At 55.2% G+C, this 21,257-nt stretch overlaps 3 protein-coding genes across 3 annotated transcripts; 2 read left to right on the forward strand and 1 right to left on the reverse strand.

Moving 5' to 3' along the window:
- Nucleotides 1-2,010: 2,010 nt before the first annotated feature.
- M406DRAFT_326247 (aldolase) lies at nt 2,011-2,985 on the forward strand (the record flags this gene model as incomplete). The annotated part of the gene is made up of 1 exon (XM_040920058.1): nt 2,011-2,985. One exon carries the CDS (start codon nt 2,011-2,013, stop codon nt 2,983-2,985), a length of 975 nt encoding a protein of 324 aa, XP_040781789.1.
- Nucleotides 2,986-3,842: 857 nt separating this feature from the next.
- M406DRAFT_336407 (FAD dependent oxidoreductase) lies at nt 3,843-5,637 on the reverse strand (the record flags this gene model as incomplete). Its single annotated transcript, XM_040921144.1, has 3 exons — nt 3,843-4,195; nt 4,285-5,424; nt 5,601-5,637. The coding sequence occupies 3 exons, from the start codon at nt 5,635-5,637 to the stop codon at nt 3,843-3,845; spliced, it is 1,530 nt and encodes a 509-aa protein (XP_040781790.1).
- Nucleotides 5,638-6,846: 1,209 nt separating this feature from the next.
- M406DRAFT_96955 (uncharacterized protein) lies at nt 6,847-8,405 on the forward strand. The gene is made up of 2 exons (XM_040926346.1): nt 6,847-7,070; nt 7,375-8,405. Exons 1-2 carry the CDS (start codon nt 7,028-7,030, stop codon nt 7,842-7,844), a joined length of 513 nt encoding a protein of 170 aa, XP_040781791.1. The 5' UTR covers nt 6,847-7,027; the 3' UTR covers nt 7,845-8,405.
- The last annotated feature ends 12,852 nt before the right edge of the window (nt 8,406-21,257 follow it).

Raw genomic sequence — 21,257 nt, forward strand, 5'->3', positions numbered from 1 at the left:
ATTTCCTGTCGACAGCTTTCACATGACAATGATTACCATTTGAATTGGCCACAACCATCAGACCAGACTCACACCACACCAGAGTATTGGGGGGAAAAAAACCCGGCTAAAATTAAGGGAACAGGGAAGGAGAGAAAGAAGACCAAGAAAGAAGAAAGAAAAAAGGTCTGCCCTGGCTCGGCCGAAAAACTCACCTCCGGCAACATGACATTTTAGTCCTTTTGATGGGTTTTTATTGGCGGAAGAATCATCCCCGCCAATCTTCCGTCCACTCAAGGTCTCCTTCCTGATGACCCTCTCGACTTTTTTCTCGCCAACTGCGTGTGTGTGGTGTGTGTCTGTCTGTGTCCACTCACTCATCCAAAGGAGCTCACGGCAGTCGAGACGGTCATATCAAGATGCCATCGCGAGACTACCCGAAGTCACACGGCGGAGAAATGACGCCCGCCTTAAATTGCCTCCGCTATCATGGATTTTTCTCTGAATTATTTTGTCTTTTCTTGCCTGGACTGGTCTGGCCAAAGAAATTATTCTTTCAACATGATAGGTTCATCGTCTCATGATGAGTAGCAGACGATGGTTACATTCGTACACAATATTCGAACCACCGCCTGCCTATCCTGTCCTCCAGACCTTGTTCGAGGTCCCGCCTTTTTGCCGTTTGTCTTATGCTCAAAAAGATGGAGATGGATCCCCACCTCGGCGCGGGGCCGCCTGGAGACAGCCTCAAGACATGGCAGCAAGGACATTAGCAGACCAAGAAGGCCTCACTCTTTTCAACCTGAGGGGAGAGGGAAAAGACGTCTGACATGTCAGTCTCACGGTTTATTTATAGTCCAATCAGGTCCACACATACACATACACAGCTTCTACAAGACAGGTGCCACGACAGATCTTGACATCGAATCGAGGAGGGGGCTGGACGCTGGGGCGGTGCTGAGAAGCTGACGGGCGGCTTTTTCTCACCGGGGAACGGCTACTGGACGTCGCATGACCCTCTCCCCGATCGGCCTGGTACCTCAAATGGCATGTTGCTAGCGGTACGACCATACATGGCAAACATCTCGTTTTCCATCTGTCGTGCAACCCGAGCCTATTTCTCCTGCAGCAAACCGGGGCACCGACTAGCCCTTGTCTCTCTGTGTCTCTCTCAGTTCTCCTGGACATCTTTCATCAGACCCCGGTTACTGGCTCCGGCCTCTCTCTCTTTCTCGTCCACGCATCACAAGCAGCCAGACCCTGGTCTGAATGGAGTAATTGTCGCCGATATGCCCTCATCTTCCTCGCCTTCCGAGGATCAGGAGATCTGAAGGCTGCAACGGGTCATCGACTTCACCCCTTGTACTTTACACAGCGGTCCCGTTTTGCTCCGGAGCGAGGGCCCTGGATACGACCCCACGCGTCCTTAGGCTGAGGGCCCGTGTTCCTCACATCCTTCGATGGCCTTCTCTCATCCCTGCTACCACCGTCAGTAACGAAATCTTTTTCCTCTCCGTCTCTGTCTCATCCGGACTCTAGTCATAGTAAGCAGTGCTAAGTGGTATGTATTAGTAGTGCTTGTCGAAGATGGCACGTGTGGTAACCTGATGTGGCTCGCTCCCTGCTCTCGGGCCAATGTCCTTACGATCACCCACTCCAAATGGGACCTCAAACCTTCCTGCTGTCCCCGCTACCGGCCCGGCAAATTATTAGCTCATGGAAAAGACGTCTAACGTGCCCGTCGAGAAAGAGACGAAAGCACTCTTGGGCATATATATAACAAGGTTTGTGTCTCTGGCTTTCTCCCTCGTAATCCCTCAGGCCCTTCTCCCCTCCCCCTCCTTCAAAGAGGTCTCCAACCTTTCAAAGAAGAAGACAGCATCGCTTCCTTTTTAATCATCCTCCTCCTCGTCGTTCTTCTCTTCTGTCAGCAGTAACCTCCCGCGCAGAAACAACAGATACGTCCCCATCCCATTCCCTCCATTCTCTCTCCTCCTCCTCCACCCCTGTCCCTATACAAAATCCATCAATATGTCTATTCCTAATGGACACACGACATCAACCCGCCGGGTGCTGCCCTGCGGCATTTACGCCCCGACCATGACCTTCTTCGACCCAGACACGGAGGAGCTTGACATCCCTACCATCAAGAAGCACGCAGCCCGGCTGGCGAGGGACGGCCTGGCAGGTCTCGTGGTGATGGGCTCCAACGGCGAGGCGGCGCACTGCACACGTGAGGAGAAGCTCGCCGTGACGACCGCCACCCGCGAGGCCCTGGACGAGGCCGGCTTCAAGGACACGCCCATCGTGGTGGGCGCCACCGAGGGCTCCGTCAAGGGCACCGTCGAGCTGTGCAAGCTGTCCGCCCAGGCCGGCGGCGACTACGTCCTCCTGCTGCCTCCTTCCTACTTCCGCGGCCTCATGGACGAGGAGGCCGTCTATGGCTACTTCACCGCCGTGGCCGACGAGTCGCCCCTCCCGCTCATCCTGTACAACTACCCCGGCGCCGTCGCCGGCATCGACATGGACTCGGACCTGCTGATCAAGCTCGCCCAGCACCCCAACATCGTCGGCACCAAGTTCACCTGCGGCAACACGGGCAAGCTGACCCGCGTCGCCCTGGCCACCGACGCCAAGACCCCCTGGTCCGAGGGCAGCGGCTACATGGCCTTTGGCGGCATCTGCGACTTCACCACCCAGACCCTCATCAGCGGCGGCAGCGGCATCATCGCCGGCGGCGCCAACGTCATGCCCAAGCTCTGCGTGCGCGTGTGGACCCTCTACGCCCAGGGCAAGCGGGACGAGGCCGAGGCCCTGCAAAAGGTCCTCAGCAAGTGCGACTGGGTCCTCACCAAGGCCGCCGTCCCCGGCACCAAGCAGGCCATCCAGAGCTACTTTGGCTACGGCGGCTGGGGCCGCAGGCCGCTGAGGAGGCTGGAGGACGTGAGGGTCCAGGCCATCGCGGACGGCATCAAGGAGGCCATGGATATCGAGAAGTCGCTGTGAAGAGTGAAAGAGTGAGATACGAGTGGGTCCCCCCGGGCCTGCTGCTCTTGCCGGCACATCTCCCTCTTGTTGCCCCCCCTCTCCCGCTTGGAAGCGAACCACAGACGTACCACGGCGAGGGAGGTCGGATCGTATAGGAGGCTCTTTCTCTCTCTTTCTCTCTCACACTCTTTTCCTCCGCCTTCCCTTCTCTTCCACCCATCCATACCCACCTATCCACACACGCTCTCTCTCTCTCTCTCTCTCTCTCCACATATTTCCACGTAACGCATTGGGGCCCTGACGGTCCCTTCGGCGCCTGCACACAAGTCTTCTTGGATTGTTTTGGTTGTTCGTTGTCCCTTTCAAACTCTCTCCTATGAGTCAAGAGAAAGCCGCAAGATAGACTAAGGGTGGTTTTAATCAATGTACATAGACAAGTCGAGACGAAGAGGCTTTGCCTGTCTGATGAAATAAGGACTATATCGCGTTATAAGGACGTATTGTCGTCACCAATTATCTATTTTGATTGCATGTGCTGCTGCTGCTTGCTGTTGCGGTTTCTGAGACGCCGTGCACTGTGTAGAGATCATCATAAGGATGCCCCGCCCGTGTCTATCTTTTTGAGACTGGAAAGAAGAAGTTAGAAAAAGAACTGAAGAGAGAAAAAATTACCCTACAGCAAAGTGTTGGAGCGACCGGTGTCAGTTCGAGCCGCATCGCAAACCAGGTAGATAGATCCTCATTGTTCGATGTTGGCTAGACCAATCATGGCCTGCCAGGTCTTCTCCCTCCTCGTTCCCTGTCGACGATTCTAAGTCTCGATAGCTTTTGTCTTCCTCCCCCCCACCCGTCCATAGCTCACATCGCCTTCTCCCTCACACCTTAAACTTGGCAGGATGCAAAACATCAATATCCGCTGCCCTCGCCGCCCCGTCGAGAACCCACTCTGCCATGAGGTACCCCGTCGCAGGCCCATTCTGGATGCCCCAACAGGTATGACCCGAGGCCACCCATACGCCAGGCGTCGAGGTTGGTCCAACGAGCGGGCCGCGCTCGGTGCCGAAGCGCACGTGCTGCGGGAGGTAGCAGGCCTGGCGGGCGCGGATGGGCGCGGCGGCAAGGGTGGGGGAGATGGTGGCCAGATAGGCGGCCAGGTCGTCGCACTGGGCTTGGTCGGTCTGGACTTGGTCTGCGGTCGACGGGAGGGGGATGGTCTTGTCGGGCTCGCCTGGAACGGGAGCATGAAGATATTCCGTCAGCCAACCTGAGAGAGAATGATGGACAGAGAGTAAAGAGAAGACAGCGATGGCAACTGACCACAGGCGTAGACCTCCCCAAATGGCCTTGCATATACCTCCGGGTCCACATTCCCCTTGTGCTTTCGTTTCTGACCCGCCCTTGCCCTGTGCTCGGGCACATAGTCGGCCGGCAGCTGGATGTCCGTGAAGACGGCGTATGGCGTCACATCCGCCTCGAACACGATGCTGTGAGCGCGCAGGCCCTCCACCTTGCTCCGCGGCAGCAACCCGCCCGTCCACGGTCCCGCGGCGACAATCACATCCGTCACACCGTCAACGGTCCTGATCGCCTCACCGTGGGCGCGGTCCTCATACTCGACGCTCAGAAGGCCTGGGGAGGGGGAGGAGGAAGCTGGCTCGGCAGGTTTGACACCGGTGAATTTGGCACCCAGTCGGATGTCGACCCCTGCGGCGCGGGCGAGGTCGGCGATGGCGGTTGTGAAATGGAAGGGGTGCACCTGAGCTGTCTCGGTGAATCCACGGCGGCCCATCTCTTCATAATACTGGACGAGCTTGGGGTCGATCCAGTCGAGGTCGGGCGGCAGGGCCGAGTCGGACAGGAGCGAGGTTGCGGCCGCGTCTTGTTTGGGCAGCTTCTCCCACTCTTTTCCCTCCCTGGCTGCTGCTGGCCGTTCCTCGCCTGGCCCAGCCTGGGTGCCACTCTCAATCTTGACCTCGCTCTGGTCAGGTCTGCTGGCTATACTCGATGCTGCTGTTGCTGATACCAGTGACGGCTCTGATGCTGCGCCTTTGGTGTCTCCATTGGTCTCCCGAGAAGCCCCTTCAGGCTCTGATGCAGGCGGTGCTGCTGTCTCAACCTGTGTTAGAGTTGGTGTGTCTGTGGATGCGCCTTGGGCCGCTTTTCTTGCCTCCTCTAGATCAGCCGGCCTCACAACGGCGCCTATGGTCCCGCACTTGACACGGCGGTAGCCCCATTTCTCAGCCCCGCCGTGTTCTTCGGCCAGTTCCCTGTGAAGACGGTATGACAGCGGGACCAGACACTCTGGGTAGGCCCATAGGGCCAGCAGACCACCTGCTCTGCCTGAGGCGCCTGCTGCTATCGAGGTGGCTTCAAGGAGGGTGATTGTATGTTTCGAGGGGTCGAAGTTGGGGTGGCGGGTCAAGTAATAAGCTGTTGTTGAGCCAATAACTCCACCACCTGATTTTCAAGTATTCAGGTTAGTCGCAGTGCAGTCCATGGAGAACAATGACCAGCAGATATGTGATCTTTCTGTTTTGAAAACTGGGAAGACTGAAATATTTTTGTGAGAGAGAGAGAGAGAGAGAGAGAGAGAGAAAAGAATCGAATGAGAGGTCTTAAGGTCAGGCACATACCGACGATGAGTATATGCTTTGTCTGGGGTACATCCATGTTTCAACCTCAGCAGGGGAAAACAGACGAACAAGCCTAAGGAAGGCGCAGTGTTGGCTTGTTAATTGAGAAGAGGAAGGATGGGGTTGTTGCTTAGGCTAATGAGGGGTACAAGTAAACAATACTCATTTCAACTCTGCCAATAGAGCTATGACAAAAGATATTGCCATATTTTAAAGGCCAGTAATGACACTTAGGCTTCAGTAACAGCACAAAATAATAACATTATTGTGCCCTCAATGCATAATTTGTCACAAGGAAGTGAATTGTGACGTCGGCATGGAATGGCACTTGGTTGTCTTGAATGCTACTGTGGGTAGTAAACATGAGGGGATGGTGTCTTATCAGCTTATCAACAAAGCTACCCCGCCATCTCATGCCAACCAGCAACGATCCGCTGGGAAGGAGCCCCTCACCTCTCTCTGTGTCCCTCTGTATGTACCATAGTAGGCCCCCCTGCTGCTCACCAGCCCCAGCTGTGGTGCCCTGCGGGGCTGTCTCTTCTCTCATCTCAATTGCAACGACTTTCTCTTGAAACAGCTTTGCAACACCATACACATCAAAGCCAGCAGGAGAACCGACATCCCGATGGGAAGTGGAATGACAATTTGTCATATGATTGGCATACACTCAGAGCACTCACTGGCACAGCCTCAGGATCAATTTGGGATGGCCGGTAAGACTACATGGTAGGATCTTTTCAAGGGAATGAGGGAATTCAGGAACCCGCCCACCCGCCTCAGCTAGGCTGTTTGCAGATCAAGAGGGGCCCATAATTTGGGGGTCTCCTTCTGGGCCACCGAGGCTTGATAGCAAAAGCTGATCTGATCGCTGGGCATAGTGGGGACGACCTTGGGATCTGAGTGAGAATGCATAGCAATCCTCGTGTCAGACTGTTGGCATAGGGACAAGACGGCTGTGATGCCCCAAAGTGGACTGAAACACGGAAAACACGGAAAACACAACTCTTGTCAGGCTCAGTCAGGCTTTGCTAGCCGGTCTAGTGCCTGGATTTGACTCCATCAACACCCCCCCAAGTCGCATTCCTCAGTCCCAACCGGTGCGCGGCTGTGTGCCTGACAAATCCTCAATGCGACCATTGGCTACTAACCTCGGCCTGCGCTGTGCTGGAACCTTCGGCGTTTGTCGTACAAATATTAGGCTTTGCGCCGTTACTCTCGCCACCACCGCGCGGGCACCACAATCTCCCGACTTCTGCCAGCACAACAACCTCGCTGCCCAGCATCCTTATTGTTATCACCGTCATCATCATCATCATCATTATCACCAACATCTTCGTCACCATCGACAACAACAACAAGACTGTCACAAGTCTACAACTGCCTCGGTACCATCCATAACAGGTCCCAGATATCGTAGCCTTGCAACAATGGCCTCAGCAACCAGCTTTTACGACTTCAAGGTCCCTGACAGTAAGCACCATCCTCCAGACCTGAACCACAGCTTGCCTCGCCCTCGCCTCTACATTGCTACGGCGTCGAGCTGGAACACCGCTGTCCTTCCTCATTCGCACCTCGCTTTGCCCCGTCCCTCTCTTCCACCTGCCTTTCTCGTCCCTGCGCGCAGACGAGTGAACCACCAGATCTTCAGCAGCAACCCATGTTTCTTCTGCCCCTCCCCGTCCAGATTTCATCACCAGACGCCCCAGACAAGTGGTGGCGAATTGGGTACCAGCTGTGTACATGTGTGGCTAACAGATACAACCTCACTCCACAGAGAAGGGCGAGGAGAAGCCCCTGTCCGAGTACAAGGGCAAGGTCGTGCTCGTCGTCAACACCGCCTCCAAGTGCGGCTTCACGCCCCAGTACGCGGGGCTCGAGAAGCTCTGGAAGGACATCAAGGAGAAGCACCCAGACGACTTTGTCATTCTGGGCTTCCCCTGCAACCAGTTCGGCGGCCAGGAGCCCGGCACCAACGACGATATCCAGTCCTTCTGCCAGGTCAACTACGGCGTCTCCTTCCCCATCATGGGCAAGATCGACGTCAACGGCGACGGCGCCAGCGATCTGTACAAGTGGCTCAAGAAGGAGAAGCCTGGCATCATGGGCATCCAGATGGTCAAGTGGAACTTTGAGAAATTCCTCATTGGCCGCGACGGCACCGTCAAGGGCCGCTGGGCCAGCACCACCAAGCCAGAATCGCTCGAGAAGCCCATCCTGGACGAGATCGCCATCAAGCCAGAGTAGATCCCCGCTTCTGCCGTCATGTTAGCCGCTGCCAGTGGCCACTGAGAGGAGAGAAGAGCAGGAAAAGGGAGAAAGAGGCAGAACCTGAGGGCGTGAGAAGAGAAGTGAGGGACTGGGTGGGGGATCGTCTTGTCTTTTTTTTTCTTCTCGAATGATCAACCGCCGTGTTGCCTTCCTGGCTCCCTTTGGCCACGCAAGGCGACTGGAACGGCACCAGCGGATGATGTCTTCTCCATTCTTGCGCCCGGCTTATCGGCGCCGTCGAGGCACCGACCAGGACTGAGGCTTCGACGAACCTTGGCCCTGGAGGGAGATGAGAGAGAGAACCGAAGAGATCATCCACACGGAGAGGCCGTGTTGCCGCGTGAGCCTGCTTTCGCCCCTCATCACGAAACCCGTCGTACTTTGAAAGAAGTAGCAAGTTCGTGCACAGTGCAGCCGCCCGACCACGGTCTCGCCGATGTCACCTATCTGTCGTCAGCTCGATTTGTGGGTAGAGGGCTCTTATAATTGTATGTATATAGAAGCAAGGAAGAAGACGAATGATACCATGTTTGCGGTATTCTTGTTGTCCCATACATGCCCAGCCGGCGAAGGCGAGTCACGCAACAAAAACTATCGTGCTTCCACATCGTGGTATCCTTCGGTACCCGGAACGGAACAGACAGGAACAAACAGACAGACAGACAAGACAAGACAAGACAGACGCGCAGGAGCTTTTCCAAAGCAGGAGAGAGAGGGGGAAAAAAACAGCCGACAAGAGGAGGGAATGGGGGCCAGGAACACCACGAGGCTCCACAATGGTAGGAAGCCTGGCCACAACCACATGGCTACCCGCTTGGTGAATGGCCATGATTCCCAGAGGTTTTGTCCTTTTCCTGAAAACGTGCGATGTGTGTATCATCATGGATCTCCCTCTCCCTCCCTCCCTCCGTCCATTGACATCATAAGAGGAAAGAAAAAGGAAGCCACACGGAGAGGCCGATCCCCTTCGGAGGGCTGGCATCCTCGCCGGGTAGCCCAGGACGCGTCGTCAGTCAGTATGGGCTGAGTCGGCACTCGCAGCAAAGCCCACCTCCGTGATCATTCCACCCCCCCCCCCCCCTCTTCGAATCTGCAGGTGAATCAGTCAAAAGTTAGGTGGGAACACTGTGATGGTCGTTGTTTCTGTTGCGTTGTGGATCCCACTGGACGACAAGCTCTAGATACACACGCACACACACACTACGGCGCCAGAACCTGGTCCCCATGGGCCCACGGGTGGTTGTTTTGCCCGACTAGTTGGAAGGCATCCAGATTCGTGGTCACCTGGGGGAGGGAGAAAGGGGGGGGGGGGGGGTGGCCGACTGCATCAGGCTCTGGGGCAGAACAAGGTAGCCAGGACAGCCCAGTCACGGATGTAATTTTTTTTTTCTTGATTTCTTTCTCTTGTTGAAATTTGGTTTTTGCCCTCCAGCCTGCTTGGTCAGGCCAGCACACAAGGGCCACTTCCCCCCCCCCCCCCCGGCCCTCTCGGTCCTTCTTCTGCTCCGGCTTCACACTGGGCATCCCTCATCTCATCGCCCATTTTCTCTTCGTCCTCTTCCTCACAGCCTCGACCACAACACTTTCACTGACGGACCACGTGCGACAGGGAGGAAAGTAAAATCACAATAGGCTCTCCGCACTACAATCTACAACACTCCCCCATCAGCAGCCCAAATACGTGCCCTTTTCCGACGCCCGCACCAAGCGCAACCCTCCCCCCTTTCCTCCTTGCCCACCCTGCCCTGATATTTTGTCCTTCCATGCATGTTCCCTCGTCTTTCCACAATCTCAACCTCCACATTTACACATGACACTAAATGCAGGTGCACCAGACGATCCTACTCACACGATACTTCGGAAGTAGGTACGTCGTAAGGGGTATGGGGAGAAGGGAAAGGTGGGGGGAGAAGGAGGAGGGGGGGGGTGTCCGCGGTAAGAGGGACAGGCTTGGGTGGAGCCAGGAAGGGGGAAGGAGGTGCTGATGTGGATAGTACCTCTGGTTTCCTTCGTCTTCCCTCGGTGTGACGGGGTTTTCACACGGTCAAAGGAGGGGTCGATTATGTAGTGGCATGGTCTCGTGTGTTGTGTTGTGTTGTGTTGTGTCGCGATGTGCTTGCTCCTGCTGAGAGATATCTGACTCTCTGCTGTGTGATGGATGTCTGGATGTAGGTATGTGCCTTACTACACTAGTCGTATATGGGATTTTACACTTACAATTATACACACCCTCCCCCCCCCCCCCACATCTCACTCTCTCATATACATAAAGCGAGATCCAAAGAGTCAGACAAGGCAAGGGTCTAGAAAACAGGGTGGTGTAATTTGGTGATGGTGTAAATGGTGGTCACCGCCGAAGTGGATTTTCGGGGTTCAAAGACACGGTAGACGGGCATACATCGGATCGGGAGAAGACCTTGAGGGGGGGGCGGGGGGCGGCAAAGTATCCCAGTCCCCTCCTCCCCCCCTCGTTGGGTGTGCGAGCGGGTAAAGAAAGAAGAGGTTGGGGGTATTGTAGAGAAAAGGGACCATCGGCTCACTGACTGACTGATGGATGGTCTAGTACTTTGACGTGGGGGTTTCTGTTGCGGCTTGAGGCCGGGAAAAAAAAAGTTTGACGATAGTTTGACGTCGAGGAAAGGGGCGGGGCAGTAAGCGAGGGAGGACATGAATGGGCCCATTTTTGGGTCATGTATGGTCAGCCACTCAGCAGCGTGATATCTCATGTCGCTTTTCAGTAGTCCGTTATGGTTATGACTACCCAGAAAGACCCTACCATGGGAGATGAGGACGAAGCACGATGTCTTAGGAAGGGAAGAGCCGCGGGGGGGGGGGGGGGGGAAGGTTCTGTCCAAGATACTATAGCGACGTTACCGTGCTATTGACGCTTCACCTCTTCGGATATGGAACAGGGTGAAGGAGGAAGGAGGATGAGGAGGAGCAGCAAATCCAGGTGGGATGGAGAGAGATAGTGTTCTGAGGTGAGCTGTCGTGTATACCACAAGATATATCCGAGTCTGACATGGGTTTCCAACGCGCGCGACGTAGGTGAGCGCTAGGACTACCAAGTCATATGTGTGGATCACTTCCCAAGGTGAGCAAGTCCTCGGAGAAGCAACAACCTCGTAGCACAAAAGGCCAGAAATGGTTGGTCCACCAGGCAGAATACAGGGTCCTTTGAGAACGAGTAGCCACGGACCTCAGGGCCAGCCCTGCCCCTCTGCAAGCCTCTGGCACTTTGGTCTCGACGTCGAGAGCAGTGATCAGCTCGATCACACCACACGCATACGTAGTGAGAGGTGTTGATCAGACAGGTGCCTTGAAAGTCTGTTGCCCCCCTCCCCCCTGCTCTCTCTCTTTCTCTCTCTTCATACATGCATGATATCTTGATGCCTGAGACTGCTGGCTCTGCTGAAAGGTGAGAGGATTTCCCCTCCCCTCCCCCCTTCCTGGAACGTTACTGCATATCTCTTCTGCAAGTCACCCACACCAAGTCAAAGGCTGCAAGCTGCAGCCAGATCTCTGCTAGTTCAGGTGATGGATGCTCGAGCCAACAGACTGTCACATCGCATTTGCTGCGCCGCCTGGTCAGGACTGGCTGGCCAAGTGGCAGCACAGGAGATGATCACAGCCAGATGTGGTGGAGGCAGACGCGTCTGCCTCTTCTCAAAAGGCCTACACACCTGCACCTATACACACATACTCACACACACACATTTTGGATGATCCCGTCATAAAAGGGTGAGAAAAAGGATCACCCCGAGCGATCTGCCAGGTTCGCACTGGCTACACGGCTCGTCACGCAAGCCGTGGCAATTATAGTTCCTTTGTGCAGACCTGTGGTTTACAGCAGGAAGGCAGAGCAGATGTAGGATATCTGTGAACCGGTCAGCTTTCTCTCTGTTGATTCAGCAGCTTGCTTGGACTTCTTCATTGGGAGGAGCCAGAACCGGTCCACACTTGTCATGTTTCGTTGGTGTTGCTATTACCATACTATGCAATATGGGTCGCTGTGATCGCCTCTACCCGATAGGAACACTTCGTTTCTAGCCGATGCTGCGGGATTCTTGGTCTAGCAATCTGGAAATCATCTTGTTCGAGCCAGGCAAAGCACCCATACCAAGTATGGGCGGACCTCTTCGATCTCGCTGCCCCCCACCTCCCTCTCTCTCACAAAATGCAAGTCATGGCGACAGAACGCAGGCGCTGCAGCAAATTTGCCCATCTTCCGTCGGCCGAACTCTGCCTTATCGCTGCAGCCTGCAACTTTTGGGAGAAAACTCGTTCGAACTCCATGGGAAGACGGATTGCCGTGAATCTCGTGATGGGTAGCGATGGTGTGTGTACGTGTGTGTGTGTGTGTGTGTGTGTGTGTGTGTGAATGAGCTTTCACGTACCTGACTTTGTTCGCCCCTGTCGATGGTGACCCATACAGCGCGCGCTTGATCAGCATGAATGGATTTCATGCAGTCGGTCAGGCGGCCGTGTGTCCACCGCAATACAAAATTAACTGCTCGTAAAGTTGGAAGTTGGCGCAAGGTACCGGGCAAAAAAGGCCAAAAGTCCCCCACCCTTGTCGCGCCGCCTTCATCTGCCGTCGGCCCAACCCTTCGGCTTTGCCCACCCGAGACGTCGGTGAGGACGGTGGGAAAATAAAGAAAAGAAAAGAACTTTTGCGGAACCTGCCCCCCTCCTCCCGGTCTCCATCCTCCACAATTACAGTAGTGATCTTGCCTGCCTAAGAGCATTATGACGAGAGGGCAGTCCAACATCGTTTTTGAGGCAGATAATTCATCAGCCCAGTGTTACGCCAGCACAGCTGCACCTCGGGCGGCGCGTTGTCAGTTGTCAGGTTTCCCAGGTTCTCCTCGCCTAGGTACGTGCAGGATTTGTCACACCACCTTGGCGCGCGAACCGAACCACCCAGCGTACAATGCGGAGAACGAGCCCATTTTCTCCTGTATTTCATGTAAATTTAGTGAATAAAGTAAGCCATAGTTCTAAGGACTAATGGTGGATGGCGCTTTCACATGTTTGCTTAGCCCCTGGGAAAAGAGGCCCACCGAGGGCCGCCCCCGGTCTGTGACCGGTGGATACTATAGATAGTACGCGACCATCGACAAGTGACTGGAAAATGCACCGCGCTCGGCGGTTTCGAACAAGGCGAAAGCCACAACAATAAAACTTAGGCCTGTTCAACTTGGAAACCCTCGCCGTCGGTGAGTTTTGCGTACCGTAGCCATGTCTCTGCAGCTCAGTTGGATCCTACAGGAAGCCGAGCGCTGTCCGAGGGCCGTCCGTGGGTGACCGTGGGGCACTGTTGCAAGCGTCCGTCCGGAACTTTCCAGCTCGTCTCACACGGCTGACGGCCCGGTTGGTCTGTTGGAAAAGTACTCGACTATGATATATCCTTTTCCTTCCTTCTCTTATATTATGTGAATTCAAGTGTGGCTGCAAGCTCCCCCAGCAAGTCGAGGCGTTGGTCCGCTGATCTCGGTTGTGTAACCGCGAACAGTCTCAGCTGGACAGATCCGGTGGCCATAGAAACAAGTGTCATTTATAACTCAAGCTGATCCATTGGGCATTGACAACCTCGTATTGCCGAATTCTTACAAGTCACCTTTTCGAAACTCATCAGCCAGCCAGCATAGAAGCGCCGGAGCACATACACCGGCTCGACGCGAGCCGGCGGTCCTTTTCTCTCTCTCTCTCTCTCTCTTCCCCGCCCCTTATGACAGGTCGAGGTGAGCTGTCAGCTTCGTCAGCTGCTGGAAAGGTATTTTCTTCTTCTTTGTATATGACACGGATTATGAGAGCCGAGAGGCCGCTGCTTGGGCCCAAGAAAAGATGTGTGATGCGGCAAGGCGTCAGTAAGGGTTGAATGCACATCAGACTGGGCCGCTGTTGTTGCTTTGTGCAGTGCCAGATATAGCATGGCATGGCATGGCATAGCACGTCTTTAGCCTCAAGGGAAGGTCAACCGACCGCTCCAGCCACACAATTGCCGCAAGGGTGGATGGATATGGGGAGTGCAGCACGTACAGCTCTTGACCTGGGTACAGGGCAGATGGAGGCGTCTGAGGACGACCCCCACGCCCAAGGGGGCTCAATCCTCGCCAGCTGCACCTCTGTCGTCCTGCCGCATCGCAAGCGAGGTCCATGGGCCGCCCTATCATTTTCAGCGTCAGCCAACAAGTCGGGTCGGGTCCAGTCTGGTCCAGTCTGGTCTCGTCTCTCCGACGGTAGTCAGTTGTGCTGTGCCTGCTCAGTGTGAGGCAGGACGTGACCCAGAGTGATGTCATGCAGGGTCGGTACTGGAACAGCTATATCGAGTGAGCACACGAGGTTGGAATTCCAGGGTCCCCGATACCCCGAGTGAGAGTCCCCAGGGTCCACTCCAGGCCATCTCGCCTTCCGATCATAGCAAGAAGCCACTTTGGTTATTGTCAACAATCTTGTTATCACGAGAATGGCTGTGCTATCCAGGCGGAATGCAATCATCATACTGCCTCCAAGCAAGCACCACCGTCGCTGAGTGATGTGCACGAGCCAGTGGAAGCCTTGCCTCCAGCCTCGCCAGTGGGGGTTCGACTGCGGGGCGCGCGCGGCTGCAGGAAGCCACCAGCCCGTCCGCGGGCTCCGCCCTCGATAGGTGTTCCAGTGGGCCACTCCGGCCGCATGGTGGCTAACGCCAGGTCTCGAGAGCGTGTCATACCTCTGTTGCTTTACGAGTGATGAGGCCTTAACGTATGCTGGACTTCATTCGTTCCACTGTTTTGTTGTCATTTCTTAGAAGTCTTTCTCATGGTGAGAATAGAACTTGAGCAAAGGAGGAAAATGAGCTCATCGCCTGGGGCGACATGAGAAGACAATCTCGAGGGATGAGGTTGAAGCACACAGCCCGATTGGTGGGAACGCTCCCCTGCACTGACCCAGCATTGGCATAGCGTGCAGATTGCAACGTTCCATTCTTGACACCAGTTTGATACTCACTAGCCAAGGAAAGCGGATGGTTGGACCCGCGGACTGTTCGTTTCTGCAACAATTCTGAACTAGTAAAGTACCACAGTACCATGGTCGAGGCTAGGATTCCATCAGATCATCGGAAAGATCTCGTGAAATTTTGCCGGAAAGCCCTACCAGTGCACAGTCAAAACAAAAAAGATGACCAGAAAAAGGGAGGGAAAAAACCCACTCTCGTCTGGTCACACACTTACCTATGTGGATCATTATACCATAGGAGTCTATAGCAGTCTCGGCTCCGTTCAGCCCGGCATTTACTCAGCAGGTGACAGGGTGGGAGCACTGTACTTTACCGTACTGCGCACACTGTAGTATGTGCGTGAAAGTCTGTGGGCCGTTGTTACAATGTTTTTGTGGGTGCTGGACGACTACAGGAATTGCAACTCGCAGCAGCGCGCAGCCTGCTCGGCCGAGTCGGAAAGGTGAAAGACAAGAGACAGGGAGAGACAGGGAGAGAGAGGCAGAGAAAAGAATAGAGTAGACGGAGAGAGCCGGCCAGGCATATCGTCCGCACAACCTGGGCTAACTGTCGTCGTCTTCTCACCAGCAGTGAAAAGCGGGGCTGGATCTGGTTAGCAGCGCGAGACAGCAAGAAGCTCAATCGATAATCCCTCCTCTTGTGAGATCAGAACATAGATAGTACGCCTTCTTTGTGTTGTGCTTTGCTGGATGTGGCTTGCAGTTGGTCACGTCACCACGCAACAAACAAGCTATTCGTCCGCCCGCAGCGGACGGACTAAGATGCAGGATGGTGCGGGCCAGGAGCTGACGATTGGTGGGGACTCAAGCGAACAGGCCTCTTCGCGCAGTCACAAGAGCGGGATGGCGCGGTACTGAGCGTCAGTGTGCGTCTCTGGTCGGCGGGAGAAGTGGGTGTGAAGCAGGCTTCTGTGCCAGCTTCTGAGTCGTCTCCGAATCGTTCTAGCGTGTGAGGCGAGGGGTTAAGTTGAAAGGCGGTCCGCTGCAACCCGCTTTGCTCGGTGGAGAACCACGGGCAGCCCCCAGCAAACAACAGATCATGGACAGTGAGGAATGATAGCTCGTCGTATGGTAGACTTACTCGACAAAAGACAGCTTGCCCGTCTACTATTCCTGGTGAAAACGTCATGACAAAAAAGCAGCTTGAACCACAAGCGCGTTGTGGCAAGTCTGAAGGCGAAAGAGATTCTTGGTAGCAGCGTGCAACATATTGCTGTAGACGGCCGCCACGCCAGACTTGCAAAGGAGGGGAGATGGGGAAAGGAGGGGGGGGAGGGGGGAAGACGGGTAAATCTTCAGGGTCCTGGTGGTCGAGCCACCGGTTCCCAAGCTTTCAGCAGCATAACATGACTGGTTACCCGAGGTAATGGTGTCCACACACGGGTGTTGAAACAGGCCCTTCTCTGCTCAAGGGTGACGCAACCTGGACGCCATGCAGCAAGAGACTGACGCACGATTTCGTAAAGACATCAAGCACGGCGAACAGAAAGTCGCAGATCAGACAAGAGAGAGCCTGGATATGGTGCAGTTCGGTGCCCGATGATGTTATCCACCCCCCTGGTCGTAGGGACGAGGACGAGGAAACGAGAGCCTGTAACAAGCTGCAGGTGGGCCTTCAGGACGAGGATCTCTTGAGGTCGGCACCTGTCGTCGTCAGCGAGAGCAGTAGCAGCAGCAGCCGCAGCAGAATCTGGACGTAAAAGGAGTTGTCTGCTGGCGAAATTCCAGAAGGAAGACCAGGAGAGCCGAGAATGAGCGCGCTGCTCGAGTCTGCAAGAAAAGGGGGGGTCCCATGAGGGCCGTCGTCGAATAGGTGGTGGGGCGTGCAGGAGTCAAGACGTCAAATGATGTCGAGAGGGTCCTCAAACGACATCGATATTGTGCTACAAAGGGGTCGATCAATTCTTGGGGAGACGATGCTCCGGGACGTGGTTGCTTGATGGGGTGGCTGAGCTGCTGATGGTGGTGCTGGTGGTGGTGGTGTGCATTGTCTTCATTTCAAGATGGGCCGAATAGGCGCTGTACAATTATGACACTACGGGCTTCGTAGGCTACATAGCAAAAGACGCGTGCGCACTGCATGGAGGGGGAAAGAGCGAAGGGGCTCTAGAAGACGGGTCCGCCATCCATGCTATTATGGAAAAGAAGGCACGAAGGCTAGGGTGGTAGGAAGGCAAGTAGGGAGTCTGGGAGGGTACTGGGTATGCACTCTGGCACTATAGCGCTATGGCGCCAGTACATCCGTGTACTGTAGGGCCTCACACCCCTGACCGTTGGCCCTAGGCTTTTAGGCCCTCTTGGCATCTGGGACTTACGCACCTGTCTCGCCTTACCAAGAGATGCGGCCAAGGCGGGCTGCATAGCTTCGCCCACCCTCAACACGCCCTAACCAGCTACCTCGATGTTTAACGTCGCCTCCAGGCCACCTTCTGACGTCCACAAGCCCCAAAAAGAACTTCACATTGAAGACTGGCCTGTCATGCCTGTGGTCCCTTTTTGCCGTCATCGTTGTTTTCCCCATAGAATAGGCCATGACGTCGAAAGAGCCGCCTCTCAGGACTCGCAGCAAAACAGCATACAGCTTCGTTCAACAATTGGGTGTGCATCATGGTATGCTAACCTGAAGGAGGTACAGTACCTATGACCACTGCTACTACATCTATTACTACAAATAGTATCATGGAATTGCGGCACTTGCTGAGGGCCGAGGGTCGATAATGGGTCGACGGTCGATAATGGGTGGCGGCCCATGGAATCCCCAGATTCAGGACGACCCAGGGCCTCCCTTCTTTTTTCTTGAGGAGGGGGGCCTCGTATGGGACCTAGACGCAACCACGGGCAACCACGGAAATTACGTCTCGCCAAGTCGGCACGTATCAAGATGCACCACGCTACTACTGCCCGACAAGATCGTCGGTCAAGCACTGCCTCATCTCGGATTATGCCAGTCCCCATCACCACGAGTAAAGGAGAGTGCGCTGCTCAAAAGAAGGGAACGAAGTAGAAGAAATAACAAGAGAAAAAGAAGAAGAAAACCAACTAGACCGATCTGAAGAGGCCTCAGCCTTTCGCAAAACCCGGACCAGGGCATTTCAAATGCCGGTGGCTGATGCGGTTCGGCGCCCTACAGCCTACAGACAATCAGCCAGCCTGGAACTTGGTCACACTGCAGGCCAGGCTGCCAGGCTGTCAGGCTAGGAGCTGAGAGACGCAGGCTCAGCGCCCTCCCCCAAGGAGACAATTTGGTGCGCAGCTCAACTGCACGTCGCATCGTACAATCACCACGCGAGGACAAAATTGGGCCGCCAAGGCTGGCAGGATGATCGACACAGCACCCTCGCTTGGTTCCGGCCCGCCTAACCTACCATTCTGGACGCATCGCATCTCCGTTCGACCCCCGCATTTGCCCTCATCACAAGTCATCAACATTGTGAACGAGAGACGCCCTCAGCACTGCCGACAAAACCAGGGCTTTCACTGCCTTGCGAGACGCAACATCCCACGGAGCCTGTCCAGCCGCCAGACGCTTGCTAGTGCAGCAGCGTCGGCTTCCTGACCCCCTTCGGGTTTAGCAAGCTGTGTTGCGAGGGGGGGCCACAGATGGGTGGGGGAGAGGGGGGACCCCAGTGGGAGGGGGTTAGCCCACCCTCCCCCTCAAAGGTCCCGTGCCGCCAGTGGCTAAGCCGGCGCTCTGCGGCAACGGTCATGGAAGCATTCGAAGCCCGATCGAAGGGTCTCGTCATGGATCCTGTCTGTCTACTCTCAGCCAATCCAAGCGTCCAGCGACATGTTAACGCCTCACCGAGACCAAGAAAGTGTTCAGGCCACAAGAAGCACAGACAGCTACTACTACACTAGTCCGTTCATCTTGCACGTTATGATATCGGGAACACGGAGGCAACAATGTGCTGCAATACGCGCGGTCTCGTCCGTGAGAATTGAGTATCAGGCAGGTCCAAGTCTAGCTGCTGGCCGCTGCGGGTTTGTCGCAGTGCCATTCGGGGCTTAATCAACCTGGGTCAACAAAAAAAAAAGTTGGTGCATCGAAGGTGGCTCGTCCGCTTGGCGCTCGAAGGGAGGGCCCCTTTGCTGCAGCTCTGCAACAAGACGTCATGTTCTGGTTCTTTCGTTGCTCAAGACCTACATGCCTCTATCGAGTTCCAGGCACCTTGACCACCAGAAAACAATGCCACCCCACGCAAGGAGACTTTCACGGGTCATCTGCCGGCAAGATCTGGCACCTATCATTTGCAGCTTCAGGATACATGATGACGGCAGCGCCAAGTCACGGACGAATCTGGGTTCACGCTCGTCCTTCCCTTTCCCCCCACTCCCCTCTCCTCAGCTTTTCAATATGCTTGCGGCTTTGCAAAATTAGGGAGGGGGGGGGGGCGGCTTTAGACGGTGTCTGCACAACAATACCAGACCTAAAATATCTCTCGACTCTTGCCTGTCCACAAGAACCTGGGCTGTCAACCCCTCTACAGTGAAACACAAGCCAGTCGATACCAAGCTTGGGCCAAGACATCGAAAAAAGATGATAAGCTTTGTGCTCCATATGCCCCATGAGTAAATCCAAAGGGAACATGCTTGTTCTTCAAGAAACCAACCCCCATGAAGATGATAGCGGGTAAAGTTGAGTTGGAGCCGGCAATGACGACAAATTGGGTGTTAGACGGCCTTGTTGACCAATGAGAAGACTTGACACGCCGCAGAATCCTGGCTTGAACCCAGGATTACACCACGTCCACACTGGACTCTCCTCTCTCTCTCTCTCTCTCTCTCTCTCTCTCTCTCTCTCTCCCTTTTACTCTCCTCTTGACAGCCAGCAAAAGAGAGCTATGCAAGCCACACTATCACGACACCCTGCGCTACAGCTGGTTGAATCGTGGGCCATATCAATATCGTACGACTTATGAAAGATATGCGAACAAACTTATGCATGATGGAGTGGGCTTCTAATGGAATCTCGAATGTCCGGAGCAAGCTGCTACCGCTGCCCTGAGCGTCTGACAGATCTAATCCTGGGCGGGGGCCGCGCAGGTCCTCAACCCTGGTCTCGTACAGATATTGTGATTAGTTGATCTAGCCGTGATGACGGTTCCCCCGCCGTGGCCGACCCTGGCTCGTACGGCCAGGGCAAGCTCTTCATTCCTCCCGGCGCTTCTACCGCGCCGTTACACACACTACACGAGAAGCTATGGAGAACAGGACCACCGGACCAGCCCAGGTTGAGTAAAAGCAAGCTCAACGCCAAACCTCTCTCATGCCTCTCTCTTTCGCTGTGCGACAAGGACCCCAGCCTTCTGCAAAGAATAACAAGAGGGCTGAGTGACCGAGTGCCTGAGCGTCTTCGTACCTGTCATCTCATCTCTAGTCTCACCAGTCGGCGGACGTGCTTCAACCCCCGCTTTTCAACATATTATGGGCACCTGTCTCGCTCGAACCTCGTCTGCCCTGGAGCAGCCGGCAACCCCCCAATCAGCGCCTGGCAACCTCATCCTTCCGCGCCAATGTCGGCGGGCCTCCCTCCCCTGGCCGCAGGGATCGTCCGCACCTCCGTTCGACCTGCTGCAAGTCAAAAAGGTTGTTCGGTCGCTCTCATTCGTGCGAGTGGGGTCAACAAGAGATCGATGCAGGTGGACCCCTCAGCAGCACCGCGGTCGTTGATCCCCCTGCCTTCACGGATGACCACCGTGATCCGCTAACCTAAAATCCGGCACCCCACTCGTCAAGTCTTCCTTGTACTCCGTACCATAGTACTCTCGACCGAAGGCACCCCCTCCCCTTGTATGCAGCCTGCGATGTGCAGATGCGCTTGCGGTCCTGTGCTGCACACTGGCTGCGGTGGATCGGTTCTACCTCGCTCGCTCGTGAACTCACTTCACACAACGGCACCTCTTGCTCCCATGTGCAATTAGCATCAGGCTGGCTGTGCTGGCTGGCCCCTCTTCCTCCTCCTCCTCCTCCTCCCACTACCATTGCCTCGGACTGGTCTCACTCAGACATATGTCCAGGACACACAATTTACATGAAATTCTGCTTGTCACAAGTGGTTTTTTTGGTTTTTTTTTTTGACCAAAGCCGAGGTTTTACCCTCTCGTCGACAAAAGTGCGGTACATCGAGTCCGCCCCTCCTCCTACGCATACGTGGGCCGTTTCGCCTCCTCTCTCGGTCTGCTCTCCATCTCTCATACCAAGAAATGGAGCAGTGGCACTCACACGAGATAAAATGACCGGCCGGCTGTGGTGATGCTGCGTTATCCGACACGGGTTTTCTGAGGAGGGAGTGGCCCCGGGGCGGGGAGGGGCAGCAGTCCAGGTCTCCATTCTCGAATCCTCACGCCCAAGTGTGAAGACAGAGAGACAGACAGTCTCGATGAACAG

This window comes from Cryphonectria parasitica (assembly GCF_011745365.1).
Source record: "Cryphonectria parasitica EP155 unplaced genomic scaffold M406scaffold_1, whole genome shotgun sequence".
NCBI classification, from domain to species: Eukaryota; Fungi; Ascomycota; class Sordariomycetes; order Diaporthales; family Cryphonectriaceae; genus Cryphonectria; species Cryphonectria parasitica.